At 36.0% G+C, this 23,185-nt stretch overlaps 1 protein-coding gene across 24 annotated transcripts in view; it reads right to left on the bottom strand.

Annotated features, from left to right (window-relative positions):
* Nucleotides 1-23,185, bottom strand: part of RBFOX2 (RNA binding fox-1 homolog 2) — a 292,632-nt gene that overhangs the window by 22,398 nt on the left and 247,049 nt on the right. For 12 of the 24 annotated variants that reach the window (XM_036891528.2, XM_057486400.1, XM_036891523.2 and 9 more), the window contains 4 exons: nt 16,264-16,410; nt 13,589-13,642; nt 4,461-4,553; nt 1,660-1,720 (listed from right to left, as the gene is read on the bottom strand). In XM_036891528.2, the coding sequence (XP_036747423.2) occupies nt 1,660-1,720; nt 4,461-4,553; nt 13,589-13,642; nt 16,264-16,410 (355 nt within the window). The remainder of the gene's footprint in view (nt 1-1,659; nt 1,721-4,460; nt 4,554-13,588; nt 13,643-16,263; nt 16,411-23,185) is intronic. The other 12 variants (XM_057486402.1, XM_057486403.1, XM_036891522.2 and 9 more) reach the window with 3 other exon arrangements.

The raw sequence follows: 23,185 nt of genomic DNA, 5'->3' as shown, positions 1-23,185 counted from the left end.
TAAATAATATTCAAAAAGTGACCTTTTTCTTCCTACTCACAGCACTATCAAGCACTCCCTTAAATAGTAATACATGTTATATTAATGGTATATAATGGTAAACTGTCAATAATACTGTACATGTGTTCAGTTTTTAAAAAATAGTAATACATGTTATAATAATGGTATATAATGGCAAATTGTCAATATGTACATGTGTTCATCTATTTACTATGTATTTTCACAGATGTTTATGTTATTTAACCCTCACAGAACTCAGGGAAGACAGGCACCACACCTCTGGGACAATGAGTAAGGACTACACTTCTTTAGGCTTCATTTTCTAAATAATAAGCTAAGACGTTTGGGTTTTGATAACCTCTAAGGGGCCTTCAGGTGATAAAATTCTGTGACTGCCTGTTTATAGAGATGAAAACAGAATCTGATAGATTAAGATTAAGAAATTGGCCCACTGTCATGAAGAGTCAAATCTAGAGGTGGAATTTCTGTCTTCTGAATTCCAGTCACTGGCTCTTTACATCAGACCATTTTCCCTGGGTCTAAAGGAAATTTAACATACTTTACTTTTCCTTCCTATTTTGTTTATATTAGGTTACTATAAAAATTGCAGAAACTTCTGTTTTTGTGAGAACAGTGAAAAGAAAAAAGCAAGAGGTAAAGTGGAAGGTGGTCGTTTCACATGAGATACCACTGACAAATCGGGTAGAGAAAATGCAAAGTATGTTGACTTATCTGTCTGAAAAGCTGGGTTAAGTATTTACTGAAGACTTCTTGAAATATACTTAGGTACTTCTAACTTGATTTAAGACATAAACCAGCATATACTGTCATACTCTAGCAGTTCAAACTCTAGAGGTTAAAACACTGAAAAAGCAGCAGAAACTCCCCCTTTTATACTAGATTTATTTTAAGCAGAACCCTAAAATACACAACAGAGAATGAGACCTCAGGACCCAGCCCACTTAGTTTCCTTCCCTGCCAAGATGGCCCTGTAGAATAGTATGCATTACAGACTAAAATTAGAGTCCATCTCATTTAGAGAACATGAGTCTAGATTAGACAATGGATGCAAAAGCTCTGTTTTTTTGTTAGACAAAATATTCATAGAAAATTTCTTTCCTAATGAGAAACATTTATAAATTCACTATAAAATATGTGTGTGTGTACACACACACACACACACACACACACACACACACACCATGACTGTCAGCTCTGGAGCATACCTTTAAAGGAGAGCAAGGAGTCAAGAATTATTCTACTCATGCTCAGACAAGCAGGAATCAGAAATAAACATGAGAGTTGGTGGACATCTATTATGGACATGGTTAACATTACAAAGAATCACAGCAGCTAAAATTGACGCTGCCCTACTGAACTCAACTTGCATTAAAAGGTAACCTCAAATGACATGTTCACACTGTTTGTAAGATGAACTTCACAAAGAACATAACACCTTAATAACTAAAAAACAGCTTAATTCTAAGAAAAAGTTAATTTGTAAAAATAAAATACTCTCTGAGGTAAAGAAAATACTTCAATGTCAATTAAACAAACTGCCTTAAGACTGAAATCAAGAGAGATTCTTTGATATTTGAGAGGTTCATATATTTACCCAAGAAGAAATAACATCCCTAAAGATGATTTGTAATCTCTTACCATTTGCATATGGTGTGACCATCTTCTTATTGGTCATTACACGTGCTGTAGCATTATTCACCTAAAAATCCAAAGTACAAAGAAGGGGCAGGGAGGAAGTAGACCATGTTAGGAACATGGAGTTGCTCATTCAATAACAGAGAACTCAGTTTAATAAAATGTAAATTTCTGAGAACACTGATTTAAATAATTAATATAGCAATATAAAATATTAATATACAGTATTTTAATCAAAGTGTTCATTAAATGAGGCAAACAAGAGTAAAATGCAGTTTCATGGACTCCAAATGGAAAACTAGGGCAACTTTAGCACCCATTATTCAAAGAAAAAAAAAAAATTTAAGTTCTTTAGAGATCTCTTAAAGCAGAAGTCTCTGCATTAAGTCAAATATGGAGAAAAGTAAATTGGAAACAACTCTGTTTGCACATGAGCACTGAGGTTCATTAATAAAACATAGACTTGCCACATGGGTCAGGAAATAGATTTATAGAGTGAGGAGAAAATAAATCATGGATTTCACCTGTTCTAATGTTCAGCATTTTTGGTATGTTTGTGTAAGTTTTTACTGTTTGAGGTTAATGTGGTATACCCAGTTTATATTAAGTTTTCAGAAGACCTTTAAATTAGGTACTTAACAGAAGTGAAAAAATAAAGTTTGTTTCTTTTGTTTTATGGTACTCTCTACCCTCATTACAGAAATGCATCATTTAAAGCATTCTCAGTGCAAGCTAAGTAAATGTTACAAAGATGGTGCTGATGAAGAAAAGATGAATAGAACTTAGAAGCCAGAACACTGCAGCCCAGTGCCAGAACCAGCCTCAAAGATCTTGCAAGGAGGTAAAGCCTCACCATAGAACTTGATCATATACTGTGTTGTCAGGTTTGACCTGCTTGTAGACAAATAATAAAACATACAAAACATAAATGTCTTCTTTCATACCTCTAGGAATTCACATTATGTTACATCTGTATGGTGATAAAAGTTGTGTTATGAAAAGACGAATCTGAGGTAGAATTGGAACTAAAAAATATCTTAATGCAACTTTTAGGATTGGAATAGTGATAATCTTCTATGTGAGGGAAAGAGCTTGAAACTCCATTTACTCTGGTTTGACCCACCAAATGGCATAAACATTTCACATTTAAAAATAAAGAATGGGATATAACAATGATGAGACTGAAGGCATGCAGTTAAAAAACACACACACACAAATAGAGGAAAGAAAAAAACAATCAATTTTGGAAAGACGGGAGAAAGTGAAGAGTGGGGCTCTCACAGATAAGGATTAGAATGGGGGAGTTTACACCAGCGGCTAGAGCAGAATGCACCCAAGCACTGAAAGGAAAATGGCCAGAACCAATCAGAAACCACCAGTCAGCAAGAGACCAATAGCTGCATATAACAGAGAGAAGGGGTGGGAAACAAACAAACAGGGAAAAGGGCAGGAATGGAACTTGGGTGAAGAGGACCAAACGGCAGGGAAAATGAAGAAAAGGTCGGGAGGGGTGTCGCGGGCAGGAAAGAGCTGTCAAGGGCAAAAAACAGTCATAGCTACAAACGAAGTTTTGGGAAAGAGGAAAAGTAGGAAAGGAAGTAGGGGCAGGAAGTGCATTAATAAAACCAGCCAAACTGGAGTTCAGTAACTCTGAGTAAGATGTGCAAGGGGAAAAAAATCACCATGACGTCAGTAATCAAACAGCTCAGACTGCTACCAAACAGTCCAAAGTCCAGGCCGCATTACTCAACAGCATTGAAAATAAAAGGGGAGAAGGAAAAGGAAGAGGAACAAGTCAAGTCACATTTTGTAGTGTTACTGTGGGATGGCACATGGACTTTTTCTTTCTTATTTAATTGTTTTGTAATTACATTTTAAAAAGCTTCTTTGCTAGTGCTTTTGTTTCACTTACCACCAAAGGTACCATCCCCAGCATTGATTGTGTTTAGTTACCATGGAAAGAGTGAGTCAAGTGAAGGGCCCTTAATGCTAAACCATTGGAAAGGGAGGGGGAAAAAGCAAAATATGCAGACATCTTACTCAAAATGGTGGCTTTTATATTTCACACTTTTAAAAATTGGGAAAGGAAAAAAGAGCCAGTTAACCTTCACCACATTATTAAAAAGGGCTGGTGAACACCAGGTGGCCGACCTGATCACAACATCAGGACATTTGCCAGGCAGCCATTGAACCCTCTGTTTGAGGCCCTTATCCATTAACTGTTCAATTCTTGATATTTATAGACTATATTTCAGAACTACATGAGTTTTGGATTCTTTACTACTTCCCCACAAGCTCTATAATCTTCTACTCCTTGCTTATCACATGCACATGGAGGCGAACTGGCCTCTCAAGAGAGAAAGGGTAGTGGCTGGCCCTTTGATTCATTACAGGACACAGTGTTATAAAATGGATAGATTTCAGACATTTTAAAAGTTAATTTTATTTTGGCCTGATCACAGAAATTCAGAGTCTCACAAACTGAAGCAAAGGAAAAAAAATCAAGAGAGCAGAAAGATGAACATTTTGGAGGAAAAAGTAAATGAAAAACATACACACACACACACACACAGTAAATAAAAATTAAAACCCCCAAACAACCAAAAATTGGGGGAGGGAAGAATAGAAATGTTACTTTTATACATTTTAGTGCAAGAAGGAGAGGGACAAAGAGACACAAACTCACATACACATATGCACACACACACAAACAGGACAGGATTCCAAATGTGAAATATGTGAGGCAATATACAAAAAGACAAATAAAAATGTAAACCAGAAGTTGAATTATTGAAGACATGCACCTCGATTTTACGGCCCTCTACCACGGTGCCGTGTAATTTCTCCCTGGCCCTGTCTGCATCAGCACTATTCTCGAAAGTTACGAACCCGAATCCCTGCATGCAGCGGGAGAAGGGGGGAAAACATGCACATCGTTATATTGAAATACTGATCTCTTGGTAAATAGAGAAAAAATATCACAGTATGAAACTGATACCAGCAACAACTCAGCAATACTCTCCCAAAGTCACATTTTTGGTCCATGCATATTTTATAAAGGGAAATTAAATCCAATAAAAGAATAAAGAACTGTAGTAGTAGTAACAATAATAATAATGTAACTAAAATCAGTAATAATATTAAAATAAAACATAAAGCATGTGAGGCCAGACCAAAATTAAGGTACAGAGTTATTCGGGTCAAACTATTCAACCAAGAACCTGAACACTTAAAAAATATCCTTCTTTCTCTCAATTCATGCTGTTAATATACATGTCCCATCATGTAATGCTAAAAAATAATTAATTAAGTCTAATATCCCCCAGTAACTTCTACATGAAATCTTATATTTAGGTGCAATCACAGTATAATGAGTTTTTTTTAGGTCTAAAAATTTTAGCCCCGCTTTGCCTGTTGCTTATATCATCATTAATTCCTTTGGGAACAGGAAATTTAACACAGAGTCTTGATAAATAATTCTATAGGTACTGGGCGTGGGAGAGGAGAGCACTCATTTTCATCTAAGCATATGAAAATATCACTAAGCAGCAGTCCATCAATTACGATTTTTCTTCAATGCCAATTTTAAATGACCAAACAGGCATCTAAAGTATGAACAGTAAAAATACGTTTGGCTGAATTTCCAGAAATTGCTTATCAAAATTTACCTAAATTATAATATTGTTGAAGCCTACAATGGCTACAAAACACATCAGTAATTTTCCATATACAGAGAAAACAGGAACAGTCAAAAGGCAATGGGAATGAGATTAGTGACATAAATTGTATCCTACTTCAACAGGAAATGAACACCAAAGACAACTAGTATAGCTGCTACCCTGAGTTAGGATTAATTTATCTGTGCATTGCAGATGTTGCCAAAAAACCCCTCAGAAAACAAACAAATGTAAAAATCTATGGAGATTTAATCATTAAGTAGACAAAGCAGGAGACTAGTAAGTTAACCCACTTTACTTCTTCGTTCATTTTATATCTAAAAGACCCGTAATCATACCACCAAGTCCAACATCAGCAGGATTCACTACACACATGTGCCCCTTCCCAAAGTGTTCCGTCAGCTTCACTCTGGTGCTCTGTCCTGGTCTTTCCACTCTACAGCTATAAAACTGTCCCAAGCTATATCTGTAGAGTGGCAAATTCTTAGGATTTTTCTGGGGAAGTCCTTATTTTTCAATAGCTTCATTGTCCTTTTAGCATTTCTTTGAATATTCCATTGTAGGATAACCTGGAAGCCTTTGTTTTTACTTAAGTTCTGCTTTACTGCTTAATACCATGAATACTCCTGTGCATACACGAAATGTTCTTAGCTGAGGTGGCACACGGTGTGCAGTGCTCAGTATGGTTTTGTGAAAGTAGCTTCACCATTTTGAAGAATCTGATTACTTAGCATTCTAGATTATGATATGGTTGGTGGTGACTCATGAAGGGTTCCAATGGATTATCTCCACTTTTGATTTGGATATCACCACAAAACTCTAGAAAGTACAATGTTAAGCTGATAGAAATTTTTAAATGTATGTTGCTTGAGATGGAATATGGGTAATATGACTTAATACTTCCTTTAAAAATGTAAATTTGTTGAAAATATCAATGAGAACACATTTTCAGGAGCAAATTTTGATATCAACATGTTAGTCACTTTGACAACTCAAGGTATACAAGGGCAAGTTACCAATTAATTACACCATCTATCATGTACACTTCGGCATCTGGTGAAGACAAGAAGCCGGTTCTCCAATCCTAGAGAATCTTCCAATAAGAAAGTTCAACCTCTTACGAAAGGTCATAGATAGTGATGAGCTTTTATATCACATTTTAGAAGTAATATAAGCTGTATTCCATCTGATTCTTACAGCCTCATACACATCATGCCATGGATTCAGTTAATAAATTAAAAATTAGTAGTTGGATAACATTGTGGAGACTAATACCTGGGTTTTCAATTTTGGTATTACGTATCTAGACACTTATATACATACATCTTTGTCTTCTAAATACAACCATGGGTAGAAAGGACAAATCTGTTGGTTTCACTTTGAAGATAAAGAAACAGAGTCAAATTGCAGTTAAGCACCCAAGCATCAACAAGGCCTTCTTCATTGTATGTAGCTTCTTCTACAGCTAATGGTGAAAAAATTAGAAACTAAGTTTTGAAATCCAAGTTCAGTATTCTAGTTACCGAACTACATTAATCCTAAAATCAGCCTAATTTTCTTTTTCACATCTAATTGCTAACTGTTCTCTGACCCTTTCTGGAATGTGTTGACAGAACATGCATGAGGCAGTAGCACCTGAAAGAATGCAGGATGGTATCGTACACACTGACATTTTACAGTCAGCAAATGACAAGGTCTAACATTAAAATCTGCTTGTGTAAGATTTCCTCAATTATGACTGCACTGGAACAAGTAATCTTTCTGGGACAACATTTTACTTTCAATTGCTCAAAACTGCTTTATAAAGAATGGTGCCTCTACTCCAAAGAAGATGCTAATCAAGATAATAAAGATATAAAAATAATCTTTACAGGCATCTTTATCTCAGATAAGAGGCGGAAGAAGGTCAGTCTTGTTGATACTTTAGGACTTCCTAATATGAAACACAGAGGTAAGAGGATTTTTTTCCTTTGAAGATAAGAAGACCTGGTGACAGGCAGCATAATGGCTCCTCAAAGTTGTCATGTCCTAATCCCCAGAACCTATGAATATGTTTCTTTACATGGCAAAAGAGATTTTGTAGATGTGATTAAATTAACAATCTCAAAATAGAGGGATTATCCCGGATTACCCAGGTAAGTCCTGTATAGTCACAAGGGTGCTTGTAAGTAAAAGAGGGAAACAGGAGAATCAGAATAGGCATGAAGCAGGCTGAGAAAGACTGGACTGGTCATTGCTGGCTTTGAAGATGGAATTCCTACAGGCCAAGGAGCATGGGCTGCCTTCAGAAGCCAGAAAAGGCAAGGAAGTGGATTATCTCCTATGGTAAAATGAAGAGGAATGCAGCCGTCTGACACCTTGATTTCTCCTAGGTAAGATCCATTTTGGATTTATGACCTCCAGAATGGTAAAATAATACATTTGTGTGGTATTAAGTTACCAAATTTGCAGTTGTTCAGGAGCAACAGGAAATTGATACATACCTCTCAGAATTGAAGCCTGTAATTAGGAAGGTGAAAAGCCTAACTAGCATTTTTAGAGTAGTTTTTTTCAATACTTTTCTCTCATGTTGAAACTTAAACAGGTGATTTTTCCATCCACTCACCTTCATGCTTACTGATCCATCACATAATAATTTGGCTTCAAAAATATTACCTTCAAATAAGGCTTGAAAAAAACTTTAATGAACTGTTAACTTCAATAAAATTTAGCATTTTTGAAAATGTGCCAGGAAGTGAGCTAAGGATATTCATAGATGATCCAGGCTTACAAAGTTACTAATAGGAAAATACGCTTACATGAAATTTAGTGTCCCTTCATTCTTGGAAATCTAATTCACATTAAGTTTGGTCATTCAGAGTTCTTGCTTTTTAAAAAAAGTGTAATAAAATTATGTTTGAACTTAACACATTTTCCTGAGAAGAGCTTCAAAATGATTGTACCATGTATCAAAAAGGCAAACATATTAACTGGTCTGAATAGCTACAAAGTCAAACTAAGATTTAATCTCAAATTCTTAATAAGAGTAAATATTTCAGGTATGTAAGATGAAAAACAGATAAAAAGTAAACTTTTATTTTAATTTTAAAAAACAAGGTTGGCATTGTCTATACCAGCACTATCCAAAAGAAACACAAGCCACATATATACTTTAAAATTTTCTACTTGCCACATTAAAAAAGTAAAAATAGGTGAAATTAATTTCAGTAATGTAATTTACTTAACCCAATATATTCCAACATATTATCATTCCAACATGGCATCAACATAAAAGCATTATTTGTGAGATTTTTTTTTTTTTTAGCTAAGTTTGAAATTGGTGTATATTTTACACTTTAAGCACATCTCAACTTAGAGTCACATTTCAAGTGTTCAATATGGCCACTGCTCTGGACAACGAAGGCCTCATGCTTTGTACTCTACTCCTACCTGGGGTTCTCATTTTCCAAATCCTTCTATGTTGATTATTTTAATACAGTGGTGTTACATTAGTGATTTACCAGCTATTGTAGCTGTCTTTTGGAAATCGAGGGACGATGTATTTATCAGATATATAGCTGTGGTTAAGACGTATACTCAATGTAACAAAAATTTTATCTTCTACCTTGATATCCATTTACGATCAAGGACATACAGGAGCCAAATAACTGTTACCTTTTTAGTCTGGCCTCAGATTGCAATAAATAACAAGCAATAGGATAAGCATTGTAAAAATATTTTTAAATTTGTATAATCTTTGAATTTTTCCATCTCAGAAGAATGAGAAAGAAAATTTACCATGTAACTTTTAAGGGAGAAATCAAAAGCAGACGGTTCTCCTGGGTATGGCCAGAACACAGAAATTAAAAAATAAATAAAAGAAAAATAAAACTAAAACCCATAAAATGGTAACAAATGAAAATTAACTAAACCCTTTTGAAATACATGCACTGTTAATTCAGTTTTAAGTATAATGAAAATCACTTTACCTCAGCACTACCTATTAAATTTTCCTGAAAAGTAGGCCTTAGTGCAGTTTCAAAGACAGTCTTTTGACCATATTAAAAAAAAATAATTTCCTTTTACATGAAATCAAAGCCAGGGAAAAAATAGGCAAGAAACTATACAGCACATTACTTGTGTCTGAAGATTGAAAATAGAGGCTTTATCTTCCCTAACTTCAGCTTAAATTTATGCCTAACCCAAAGCCAGATTTCCATCATTCCAGAAATCCACCTGAGAGAATTAAGAACACATGTACTAAAAATTTGCTAGAAATTTCCCTAAGTGTTGTTATGCTCTATTCTGCAATCCTTTAGGGAACTTAATAATCAGCACTGTGAAGAGGTGAAGAGTCTCACACTCATCATTTATAATACATGTCTCTTCAAGGGAACAACTATACCAAAACTAAACTGTTGACAAAGCTTTATGGAAAATGTTAGGTAGACCCTGTGCATTTCTTTATTTAATAAGTTTGATAATTATCACAAACAAACTATTATGGGGTTGAGTGATAAAGAACTGGATGGTGGAAAGTCTGAATTTCAACAGTGGAATAAGCTTTCGAAAATCCCGTTCTTAGTCACTTCAAGTGACTTGTAGAGAGTCCTGGGAGTTGAACTCGATGACCATTATTTAGAATTCTATGGGAGAAAAAGGCTGGAAATAAATACATGAGATTATTAGTGAGTATTCCTTTTAACGAACTGTGTTTTTTTTTTTTTTTCGGTCTACTTTTCATTAAACATTATGCTTTCCTTTTATAATGTTTTTAATAGGGTGTCTTTTAAAAGTTGCTACTCAAAGGATCTATAAGGAGAGTGACAGTATCATTTATTGTTCAAACTGGGACACTTTGAAGGAGAAAGGGACATTTTAGTAATTATGCTAAGACAATATGTATAAACTGGGACTATCCTGGATAAACCATGACATACAGCCACTCCACCTATATATTATCTTCTTATTGTTTGTATTAATACTTTGTCATGACCAGTGATATCTGGAGAATCCATCAAGCTATACATATCTGTATAATCATTTTCTATATTCTACTTGAGTACATTAGTTAATTTTCTGGCAGCATTACCATTTTTCATCATGTATTCTAATTGAACATCTTCTTTTCAAATACAAGGAAATGGTGTTTAAAACTAAAACAGAAGTTTAGTTGGAAATGAGGAAGTGCTTTCTGAGAATTAAGACCAAGGGAGACTGGAATCTTCATCTTCATGGTTAAGAAAATAAAGACTGGAACCCAGAGGAATCACTGAATCTTCCCATTCTCTTTTGTATCACTTAACTCAGTATCTTGTTTCCACATTCACAGTCATGTCGGTCAGTTCACTGTCATCCTCCCTGAGCTGTCATCAGCAGAGATAAAACTCCCTTCTCCTGGGAACATATTCCTAGGACCCCACATACTTCTGGTAATTGAACATTTTCAAAAGGATAGTCTATCTTTGTATCAGTTAATCACAGAAAATTGGATAACAACTGAATCTGCTTTTACAAAGGAGTAGGGAATAAAAATATTTTTAAAAATCCCATGGAGTAATTTAATAACTGTGTATGCACACATATACTTGCAAATTATGTATATTCATTCCATATTCTAGGTAAACCAAATCCAGATTATGAAGGCCAAAGGGGAAAAAAAGAAAACTAGTCAACCCCAAAGAACAATGACATCCCGGAGCACAGAAAGTTTACTCTCCAAGGAAGCTGAGAGGCAGAACATGGCAGGCAGGGAGGGGGCGGGCATGGCAGCACAGTATTCACTCCTGTTTTCGTGTGGGCATATTCAGAAACCCTGGGCTGAAAGGCTAGACTCACTGTCTAACTTATCTTGAGTATGACTTAAGTATAACTTACCTCAGAATTATTTTGTGGCTAGTTTTTCCACTACTGTTTAAAAAAAAAATTCAATAAAGCTAACTTCTGTACAGAAAAGCCCTCTGTTAAAGACTGACTCTTAACTAAACAGTAGGCCACAAAAAGTCTCCATTTTTCTGATTCCTTTCAAGACATGTAATTTTACAGTCAGCCCCAAACATAAAAGAAATGAGAAACTAAATTTAATTTACAAAAAGTACTCATTAATTTATCTCAGGTGGATCCCAGAAGAACCTAGGTTTTGACTTCAAAATAAATATCTGTTAATGAGCCTCAGAATAGTTCCAGGGAACCCAATTCAGCAAAGAACATTAGGTACTAGTTAAGGGCTAAGGATGGCAGAAGGTTTTCTATCAGGCCTTGAAGGCAGAGCTCCAAGGCAATTCTGAATTCTGCACAAATCTGTCTGCTCTTTAGCAGCCCAAAGGGGGCAGTGAGGACACTGGATCATGCTGAGACAAGCAGCACATACTTTTAGATTCCCCCAAAGGCAAAGGAAGGCTTTTGTCATGTTAAAATAAAATTACAGGGGAGAAGCAATCTAGAGTAAATTTAAAAATTTTGGGTACTAGGCAAATCCTTGAAGTCAATGAAAGAAGCCTTAAGAAAGATCAATTTCCTTTGCTTCACCAAGAATTCAAATTATTTTCTTGGTAAGGACCAAGTCCTCAATGCCTGATGAAATTATACTGGGCTTCTGGTTATTAGAGTCTAGTTAAAAACCAAAACCACTTAAACTACAATTTTTAGATAAACAGCATGGTCAGTAATCTTCACATTTTTTTTTACATTCATATGCTTCTCTTCTCTAAAACATTGTCTTTTTCCACTAGTATCTAAAAAGGTCACCAAAAATAAAAGCAAACTACAACAACAAAGGAATAAAAATCCATTGTGAGGAAATTACAGGTATAGTTTTAGTGGTTACAGTTTGAATATATTTTAGTTTAAAAATACTTACCAAGTTAGGTGCTGAAGAAAGGTCTGTATAGGCATATTAATCTTTTTTGGTTTTAACTGAAAACTGGAAGCTTAGAGTATAATCTCTTTAATAATTAACAAATTATTATTATAGTCAGAATTAGACACTTTTAGTGTTAGATGCACTCTATAAAGGAAGGGAATAATAATCAGGAGCATTAGAACACTACACTCATTTGTATTAGTACAGATGGGGGCAGGAGGTATATATAACTGTAGATACAAGTTATTAATTCCTGAAGTATAGTGAATTTGGAGTAGGAAATTGAAGAGAGGTAAATATTAACTCATTTATTTGCTTTATTTAGTTTTCATTTCTTAGAGATTTAATCACAGCCAAGGGCTATTTTGAAAGTTCAGAGATGGCCAAATGAAAATTAATTTAAAAATTGGTCTAACCTAAAAATGCAAGTAGAACTGAACATAGCAGGTAAGTATTTATAAGCCTGGTTATAGTTGATTGTGTCTGTGGGGTGTACTTCATTGGTTGTGGAGGAAGAAAACTTGCAAATAAAAACTTCCTAAAATTCAGTTCCATCAAAAATTTTTTTGACAGTATGTGTAAGACTTTATCATTCCCCATTCCTAAAAACACACCTGCTTTTTTTAGTGCATAAAAATTCTAAGACATGTATACTGAGAATTTAAAATAGCAATTAGGGGACAATAAGTTCCAATTAAAAATTTAAGATCTTTCATAGAACACATTTAGAAGAGAATACATGTAGCAAATTGTACACTTATTACTTTCATTATTATGCAAAAAACCTAATTCACTGAGTTTGTAACTGAAGTGGCTCTGCATCTGAAGCCTGCCTATCTGGTATAACTTAAAGCAGAAGATCAGTTCATGGTGATGTCCTGAGTTGTTACTCCCTATGTTTAAGCCTTGTCAAAATATATTCAAAAGTGAGAACCAGTCAACTGAATAACTGAAATATTACATTTGTTCTACATATGTCATTCTAAAGTTCAATTTTTAGAATCTGAACTATTCTGACAGAAGACAGAGAAGAGTTCTCATAGGGTCTCACCTTTTTCAGGCTTCTCTCTCTTCCTTTAAAATAAGAAGCTTGGGCCAAATTTAAGTCTGATAAAGGACCGGCATCTCCTACATCCTGTCTTGCTTACCACTATACTCTGCCCCACCAGACTTCTCTTGCTTCCATCCCATCACTCGCCCAACTTAACTATTAGGATAAAGTTTGGCCATGTGGTAACTTATTTTTAGAGATAATCTAATCCAAGATGGACAGCTGGGATACTTTTTTTTTTTTTTTTTTAAAGAAAATCGTTTTTTGCAGGCTTGAAGAAAAGCTTGTTTTCTGGTGACTTACTATTTATAAGTAAAACAAAACTAAAAAGAAACCAGGCACACATACTGAAATGGAGCTTACCTTAGAGCCACGTTCATTAAAGATTATTTCTACATCTAGGATTTTGCCAAACTGCTGCAGAAACAAAAATAAAAACACTTATTTATCCATATAGTTTACTTCTGAAAAGGAATTTTTTTCTTCCTTTAAACTACTTATTTAGTATCCATGTTTCTACTTGTTGGTAGGTTCCAATCTCTTTTTTTCCTCATCACTGAGCCACTAATTTCTCTTTTTTCAATTCACTCCCATGCGTTATCACCTCTACGGTGGAAGCTCTTTTCCAGAAGATATTCGCAGTGTTACCCTATTAGATACTTCTTCATGTATCTAATATAAGAAATGGGGATTTTCCTAACTACATCTAATTTTTTAAATGTCTCAGTTTTAAGAAGTAAATCCTAAGTTTACCATTGAAGGCTGTTTTTCTTCCCCTCCTTTCTTTTAGTTTGTAAAAGTAAACCATGTTCACTGTAAAACAATTAGAATGATATTAACAAACAAAAAGAAAAAGGGGAAACAGAAAAATGAAGATTATCTGCAACACCATCATCTTAACTTCTGGCACAGAGCCTTCCCAGCGAAGGAAATATTTCTACATATTACTTTTATTTTACTTTTTATACTTAATATACTATGAACTTTCCAAATCAATAAATACATTTGTGCTATCATTTCTTTGGCTGTATGCTATTTTCCATAATACTTAAAACATTCATGTATGTAATCATCCATTTCGTGTTTCTGCAGTGAATATGATCAAGAATATTTTAAATAACTTTGCATTGTAATTAAGTATTTTGATATTTGGAAAATCAAACAAAGCTAAAAACACAAAGCCTAATTCTACTGTTAGGCAGCTAACTAGCTGAGTAGAGGGGCGTGCACAAAGCACAGTGGTCATCTGGAGGAGAGTTTACACAGGTGACAAAACTACCTGTTTTATACTCAGCATTTGGGTGGACTGAGTTGAAGGGATGTGCAGTTAAGTCACCTGATGACCTTTTGGCTCACACTTCCCTCTGAGTACTGGACTCATATACCAATTACCTATTTCATTTGGATTTCAAATCAGTGTTTGGGAAACGTGAAAAACCAAAAATAAGAAGAATAAAACAGAAATCATGTTTCCTCATTGGGTAGAATCATTACTATTTTTTATCAAAAAGCATGTATTAAGAGTCAAAGTTTTCTAGAGCAAGACTTCTCATTATTTAACAGAAAATTAGAAAACTCAAGAGGAAAATGTCTAATTTTATATAGGAGGGCATTTAATTTATTTATATGCCTATCTAAAACACTAAGATTTGTATGGCGTTTCAGAGTTTGTTTTCTACTACATTTTCTGACGCATGTCTGTCATCCTTCTACTGTAAGGATCACCTTTCTTTAAAGGTTAAGGAACATGAGGCTGAAGGACACTATTTGTCAAGTTTACAGAGCTAATAAGATGCAGCATGACATCCCTGCTCCTTACCAATGCTACTGTCCTAAGTAATAGGTACTAACCATGCAGAAGACAACAAAGCAACGAGTATCCTTTGCCAGGAAAATTTTATTTTTTTGTACTTAGTGCCTTATGTGAAGGGCATAATACATTTCAAGAAATCACTGATAACTGGCCCAGGCAGATCTGCAATGGATACTATATCCCTGACTCAGGAGAAAACATACTTCTAACTAATGAAAATGTACAGCATCCTCCAGAGATTAAGATTCCATATTATCTCTGATAATTCAATAGAGAACCTAGTAACTCATACTCCTGGGAAGTTTCTTCTTAAATGTGACCTAAATTCTTCATGCTGCCCTGTATGTTTTCTGCTGCTCTCTTTTCTGTAGCAATGGAGAGCAGCTGGCTACCACTTCCTGTGTAAAAGCTCTTCAAGAACTTCAGATTAGCATTCCAGCTTAACCTTGGCCTGTGCCCAGTGTAGAAAACACATCCAGGTAATTGGCTATCACCAAAAGAACTTTGTTCTAGGGTCTTGTCATCATGATGTGGCCACAACCAAGACAGAAAGAAGGGCATTTGCTTTTCTGACAAAGCACTAGGCAACTATACCAAAAAAAAAAAAAAAAAAATTATCTCTTAGTCCTAGGTTCAAGTCAAGAGTTTGGTTAAATTAAACCAGGTAACAACATGTAGGCCCAGAGAGAAATGAAGATTCTCAGCAGTCATTCACCTCCGTAACTTAAGTCCTTGCTATTGCACTTTGCTTTTATTGCAGTGATTTCAGGGGAAAGTAAACAGCTCAAAGACCACATCAGAAGTAGGAAACAAACCTCCCTACCTGACTTCAGATATTGGTCTTGACATTGCTGAGTTATGGGCAAGAAAGTAAAAACAAAGCACAGGTGCTACCTGCTTTCACAGATATTAGTTCATTTAATTCATAATACTCTAAAAGTTAGGAATTACTATTGTCCTGATTTTAGCACCAAAAGTCTCAGATCTCAAGAAACCCAGGCAAACCGGTCACATGGTCACCTTATGTGAGAACTTGCAAATCTAATGTCTAGAATAGACTAGGTGCTGGGAGAAATTTCTAGAGCCTGATGAAAATACTGATTTACCTCAGGATCTTTCTCAATTTATTTGAAGTTTTATCCTAAAGTACTAATACCTAATAATACATCTGGTGGACTGAATTGTATTTCAATTGTAAAACCCACAAATGACCTCAGAGACTTACCCCAAACATCTGCCGGAGGTCAGGGTCCCGGAAGCGGAAAGGAATATTAGAGACATGCAGTCGTTTAGGGGTAGATTTACTCTCTGAATTTTCACTGCTTTGTGGCTGTGACTGCTGGCCATCTGTCTGTGCTCCCCCTTCTGTCTGCTAAGCAAAGAAATAAACAACATCGAATGAGAAATAAATATAATTATTTCATGAGAAATATGCAAAATAATTAAAGTCCTCCTCCACTCCAAGCAAAAATTACAGTTGTCCTTAAAAAGAGAAAAAAACCCAAAATGTCTATGTTCAAAAATGCTATAGTTTACAAACAAAATTTAGGTAATTTGAATATTTGTAGTACATTAGGAAAATGGGTGATAACTTAAAATGCATTAAATGCACTAAAATAGCAAAATGTTTAAAAACTGAAGATGCTTCTTACTCTGAAACCAATCTGTCCTCTCCTCCCTAATTTATGCAATTTCAGCTGACTTTACCACAGGGAAACCCAACCTTTCTTAACCCAGAGCAAAGGTGCATTTAGAAAATCTGTGGGGAAAGGCTTTAGGGACCCTAACTAATCTACTGTACACATATAAATGCTACATTTGTATATATCCATAGTGAAAGAGTATAAATGAGTGCGGGTATGCACTTTTTAAAATTGAAACATACTTGATATACAATCTTATATTGGTTTCAAGTATACAACACAGTTGTTCAACAGGTACCCATATTATTAAATCCTCAACCTAACTGGTGCAAATTATTGTCAACATAGGAATGTTATAGAATCATTGGCTATATTCTCCATGCTGTACTACCATCCCCGTGACCAACATACATGATTTGAGAATTTTTGTGCCCTTTTATCCCCCTCCCCCTCCAACTACCCCTCTCCCTCCACCATAGCAACCACTAGTCACTTCTCAGTGACTATGAGTCCACTGCTATTTTGTTCATTTTGTGTTGTTTTGCTTTTAGATTCCACAAATGAGTGAAACCATATGGTATTTGTTTTCTCTGCCTGGCTTATTTCACTCAGCATGATACCCTCTAGGTCCATCCATGTTGTTGCAAATCGCAGATTTCTTTTCTTATGGCTGAGTAATATTCCATTGTGTATACATACCACATCGTCTGTATCCATTCATCTACTGAAGGACACTTAGGTTGCTTCCATATCTTGCTTGTTGTAAATAATGTGGCAATAAACATAGGGGTGCATGTATCTTTTCAAATCAGGTATTTTGTTTTCTTCGGGTAGATTCTAGAAATAGAGTTATTGGGTTGGATTGCATTTCTATTTTTAGTTTCTTGAGGCCCCTTCAATACTGCTTTCCACAGTGGCTGCACCAATTGACATTCCCACCAACAGTGCCGGAGGGGTCCCTTTTCTCTAGATCCTCAGCAACACTTGTTATTTCTTGTCTTTTGAATAGTGGCCATTCTAACTGGTGTGAGGTGGTATCTCACTGTGGTTTTGATTTGCATTTCCCTGATGATTAGCGATGTGGAGCATCTTTTCATGTGCCTGTTAGCCATCTGTATTTCTTCTTTGGAGACATGTCTGTTCAGGTCCTCTGCCCATTTTTTAATTAGGTTATTTGCTTTTTTGGTGTTGAATTACATGAGTTCTTTATATATTCTTGGGTATGCATTCTTAATCATGAATCTCTTTTGCAACATCCCAGATACATGTTCATATATTTATTTCAATAAATTCCCCCAAAAACTTATGTTCAGAGATATTCTGGACAAATATTTAACAGATGTGATATATTCTAGGCATTTAAAACCCATTTATTTTGAAGTATTAATCCAGCAATTTAAGAACCTTATGTTTTCAGTATTCTCTATGAAATGCATGCCAAGCCGATGGCTTGTTGATGAAACCAAGACACTTTTAAAATAGGAGAGGTACTTGCTGTTGTTACTGTTCAACTGAGTTAGACATAGTCCCTAACAGATTCTTCTGGGTGACACAGAATGGATCCTCTCCCTTTGACCCAAAGTCTACTAAAAGAAGCTGTGAATCAGAGATACTTTTGTCTAAGAGATGTTAGCAACCATCTTGAAATAAAGTCGAGACTTTAAAAAATAAAGGATAATCAGGAATAAACTGCAAATGAATACCAGCTTTTCAAATGTCAATCTAAGTGATGGCAGCTTTTTATCTCATTCCATTCAGGCCTTGCAGATGGCTTAAATGTGCATTGATTCATGTGATATAAAAATAGCAGAAAAGGGAAGAGCTATGAAGCAATGTTCTGAGAAAGCATTAGGTTTTCAATCATCAATCTGGGCACAATGCAGACTAAACAAAACAGATTCCATTCAAAGACGAAACTCACTAAGTTATTAAAACAGCATCATGGATACCAAAGCAAAAAGCATAAAGCATCAATTACAACTCATGCTCATTCAAGCACCTTCAGATTTTCCTCATATCTCACAGCTGGATCATATAAAACTTCAAAGTTTAAAACCACCAGATCTGATCTGCAGGATGTCAATGTATTACAGTGAGAAAAGTAAAAAGATTGATTCTAGCTCCAAGCCAATTTTATGTGTAACTTAAATATATACTCCATGTAATCTGTAATATTGTATGTGAGGTGTCAGGATAAATGAGAACTAATGAACGATTCCCTCAAAGCATGTTGCCTGAGTTATTTATTTGTTGTTCTTGACAGTTTTTTATAGCTCTGAAAGACAATTTAAGAAGGTCAGAAGCCAGAGTGGTTAATTTTCTGGCCTTGTAGTGGACACCTACATTTTTTAAAAGTATGAAATTTTTAATTCTAGGGAGACTGGGCAAGTGGGAAAAGTGAACTATCATTTCCAAAATTTTTAAGCCTTCTGATTTAATATAAATTTTTTAATTGAAGTTTTACATAAATAAAAATGGACACATCATAAGCATGTAGCTGAACGACTTTTCACAAAGAAAATACACCCATGGAGCCATCAAATTAGATCAAGCAGTGGAACTCCGGGAGCACCCTCTAGCCTACTCCAGTCGTTAGTTCTCCTGAGAAAGGGTTACCACTATCCTGACTTCTAACTCAATATATTAGTTTTGCTGTTTTTGAACTTGAAAATGTAATCATACAGTATGTACTCTTTTGTTTCTGTCTTCTTTTTTTAAAATTCATTTTATTATCATTAATCTACAATTACATGAAGAACATTATGGTTACTAGACTCCCCCCTTCACCAAGTCCCTCCCCACAAACCCCATTACAGTCACGGTCCATCAGCATAGTAAGATGCTGTAGACTCACTACTCGTCTTCTCTGTGTTGCACATCCCTCCCTATGCCCCCATATTACACATGCTAATCGTAAGGCCCCCTTTGTCCCCCCCCACCTTATCCCTCCCTTCTCACTCATCCTCCCCAGTCGCTTTCCCTTTGGTAACCGTTGGTCCATTCTTGGGTTCTGTGATTCTGCTGCTGTTGTTCCTTCAGTTTTTCTTTGTTCTTATACTCCACATATGAGTGAAATCATGTGGTACTTGTCTTTCTCCGCCTGGCTTATTTCATTGAGCATAATAACCTCTAGCTCCATCCATGTTGTTGCAAATGGTAGGATTTGTTTTCTTCTTATGGCTGAATAATATTCCATTGTGTACATGTACCACATCTTCTTTATCCAGTCATCTATTGATGGGCACTTAGGTTGCTTCCATTTCTTGGCTATTGTAAATAATACTGCGATAAACATAGGGGTGCATCTGTCTTTTTCAAACTGGGCTGCTGCATTCTTAGGGTAAATTCCTAGAAGTGGAATTCCTGGGTCAAATAGTATTTCTATTTTGAGAATTTTGAGGAACCTCCATACTGCTTTCCACAATGGTTGAACTAATTTGCATTCCCACCAGCAGTGTAGGAGGGTTCCCCTTTCTCCACACCCTCGCCAACATTGGTTGTTGTCTGTCTTTTGGATGGTGGCGATCCTTGTTTCTGTCTTCTACACTTTGTATTTGCATTAACACACACATTACTGTAATTCATCCATTCTTACATTTTTTAAACATACAGAATTTATCTGTGCTGCTTTCAGTTTTTGGCTATTAAGGACAATGTTCCTATGAGTATTTTTGTTACACGTCTTTCAGTGCAGGTGAACAGGCATTTCTGTTGGGTATTTACACATCTAGTGGTGGATATGCTGGGTTAAGGGCATACATTTAAGTTCAGCCTTAATAGGTACCGCCATTTTTCCGAAGTGTCTGTACTCACTCATACTGTGTATGAGAGTTCGAGTTGCTCGTAATATTGTCCTTTCATTTTAACTATTCTGGTGGGAGGTAGTGGCATCATATTGTGGCTTTAATTTCCTTCCCTTCTTTAAACTCAGATCCTTCCTTCTTTTCACTTACATTAGTTTGTTGAAAAAGAATTCCCTGTAAAAGAGCAACTATTTCTTGACAGACCCTTATCTAAGCCCTTCAATAATACTAGTGCTTACTGTTTGCCAAAGTATTTTATATCTATTAATGTAATCTATTAACGTAATTCTTGCAACAACCCAAACATTAGGTACTAGATTTTAACTGAGAACACATAGGTATTATTTTTCACCCCACTTTTCAGATAAGGAATCTGAGAAATAGAAAGATTGCCTAAGTAATGGAAAGGGATTTGAACAGTCAGTCTCACTCCAGAGTGTATGTTCTTATCACTATATTACAGCATAACTTTACATGCATTATTTTTTAAAATTCTTATTAATCTATGAGGAGGTACTATTATTACCTCCACAGACAGAAGCAGAAACTAAGGGAAAGAGAGGGTAAGTTAGTTGCCCAAGATCAGGTATTAAGTGGCAGAGGAGGAATTCAAAACTGGGCAGCCCAACTTCATATGCTGCGCCACCTCCTCTCTGGCACTTCACCCCTGCTCCCTTCGGTTCTTCCCATTAAAAGGGAGAACACCTGTGGATACCATTCCCTTCCTTTCTCAGGACCCTCACTAGATGGAGCAAGACTTCTGGGGTGGAGGTAGGTACTGGGGTGATGGAGGGAAAGCCATACAAGAAGTGACAAGTATTCTATACTTTGAAGGAAGGGGAGCAGGTCAGGCCACAAAGGGGAGAAAAGCAAGAGAAAAGAAAACAAGCAAAGGCACACTGACTTTTACAAAGGAAAACTCCAGAGATCTAGTAACCTGGTACTCAAGGGGGCTGAAGGGCAGATTTCTGTACCCAGTGGACATGAGAATAGGAAATAACATTCAAAGTGATCACATGAGATCATGCTGACATCCTCAACTTTAAGTTTACTTACCTCCATACAGACTACTAATTGTTGAAATAGACAAACGAGAGAAGTTAATGGAAGTTTTTAGACTGTTATCTTTATGAGAAGTGGACAGTTAAACTGCTCTGAGAAAAATCTCAGTAACAGCATTGGTTTGCTTTATTTCCTGTTGTTAGCTGCTGAGCAGCTTTACTGACTGTATAAAATAACCTCCCAACCTTCTGTTCTTCCCTTCTGTGGTCAGTTTCTGATCTAACTTACTCACTGGGCAGGAGATGATGAAACAGGGGAGACTAGAATCTGTTTATGGTAGCTTGTGGCGAGGACAGGCAGTGGCACTGTGCACTGCATCCTATGATGTAAGTCTACACAGCCGATCTGCATAACTTGGCTTCCCCAGTGACTGTCTACACTCAAGAGGAACCCAGGGCATTTTACACTGAAGGGCAAATCAGATTTTTTAGTCTCAAACCTCATTCTAGAGATGAGGACTAAAAAGGTTACGTTCTCTTTTTTTTTTTTGGTATAATTAATCTACAATTACATGAGGAACATTATGTTTACTAGACTCCCACCATCACCAAGTCCCTCCCACAATCCCCATTACAGTCACTGTCCATAGCGTAGAAAGATGCTATAGAATCACTACTTGTCTTCTCTGTGTTGCACAGCCTTCCCCGTGCCCCACCCACATTATACATGCTATTCGTAATGCCCCCTTTCTCCCTCCCTGCCCACTTCTCCCTCCTTCCCACACATCCTCCCCAGTCCCTTTCCCTTTGGTAACTGTTAGTCCATTCTTGGCTTCTGTGTTTCTGCTGTTGTTTGTTCCTTTACTTTTTTCTTTGTTCTTATACTCCACATATGAGTGAAATCATTTGGTATTTGTCTTTCTCTGCCTGGCTTATTTCACTGAGCATAATACCCTCTAGCTCCATCCATGTTGTTGCAAATGGTAGGATTTGTTTTCTTCTTATGACTGAATAATATTCCATTGTGTATATGTACCACATCTTCTTTATCCATTCATCTACTGATGGACACTTAGGTTGCTTCCATTTCTTGGCTATTGTAAATAGTGCTGCGATAAACACAGAGGAGCATATGTCTTTTTCAAACTGGGCTGCTGCATTCTTAGGGTAAATTCCTAGGAGTGGAATTCCTGGGTCAAATGGTAAGTCTATTTTGAGCATTTTGAGGAACCTCCATACTGCTTTCCACAATGGTTGAACTAGTTTACATTCTCACCAGTAGTGAAGGAGGGTTTCCGTTTCTCAACAACCTTGCCAACATTTGTTGTTGCTTGTCTTTTGGATGGTGGCGACCCTTACTGGTGTGAGGTGATATCTCATTGTGGTTTTAATTTGCATTTCTCTGATGACTAGCAATGTGGAGCATCTTTTCATGTGTCTGATGGACATCTGAATATTGTCTTTGGAGAAGTATCTGTTCAGCTCCTCTGCCTATTTTTTAATTGGATTTTTTGCTTTTTGTTTGTTGAGGTGCGTGAGCTCTTTATATATTTTGGATGTCAACTCTTGATCAGATCTGTCATTTATGAATATATTCTCCCATACTGTAGGGTACCTTTTTGTTTTATTGATGGTGTCCTTTGCTGTACAGAAGCTTTTCAGCTTGATATAGTCCCACCTGTTCATTTTTGCTTTTGTTT

Source organism: Manis pentadactyla, chromosome 10 (genome assembly GCF_030020395.1).
Source record: "Manis pentadactyla isolate mManPen7 chromosome 10, mManPen7.hap1, whole genome shotgun sequence".
Taxonomy (NCBI): Eukaryota; Metazoa; Chordata; class Mammalia; order Pholidota; family Manidae; genus Manis; species Manis pentadactyla.
This window is presented reverse-complemented; position numbering and strand designations above follow the sequence as displayed.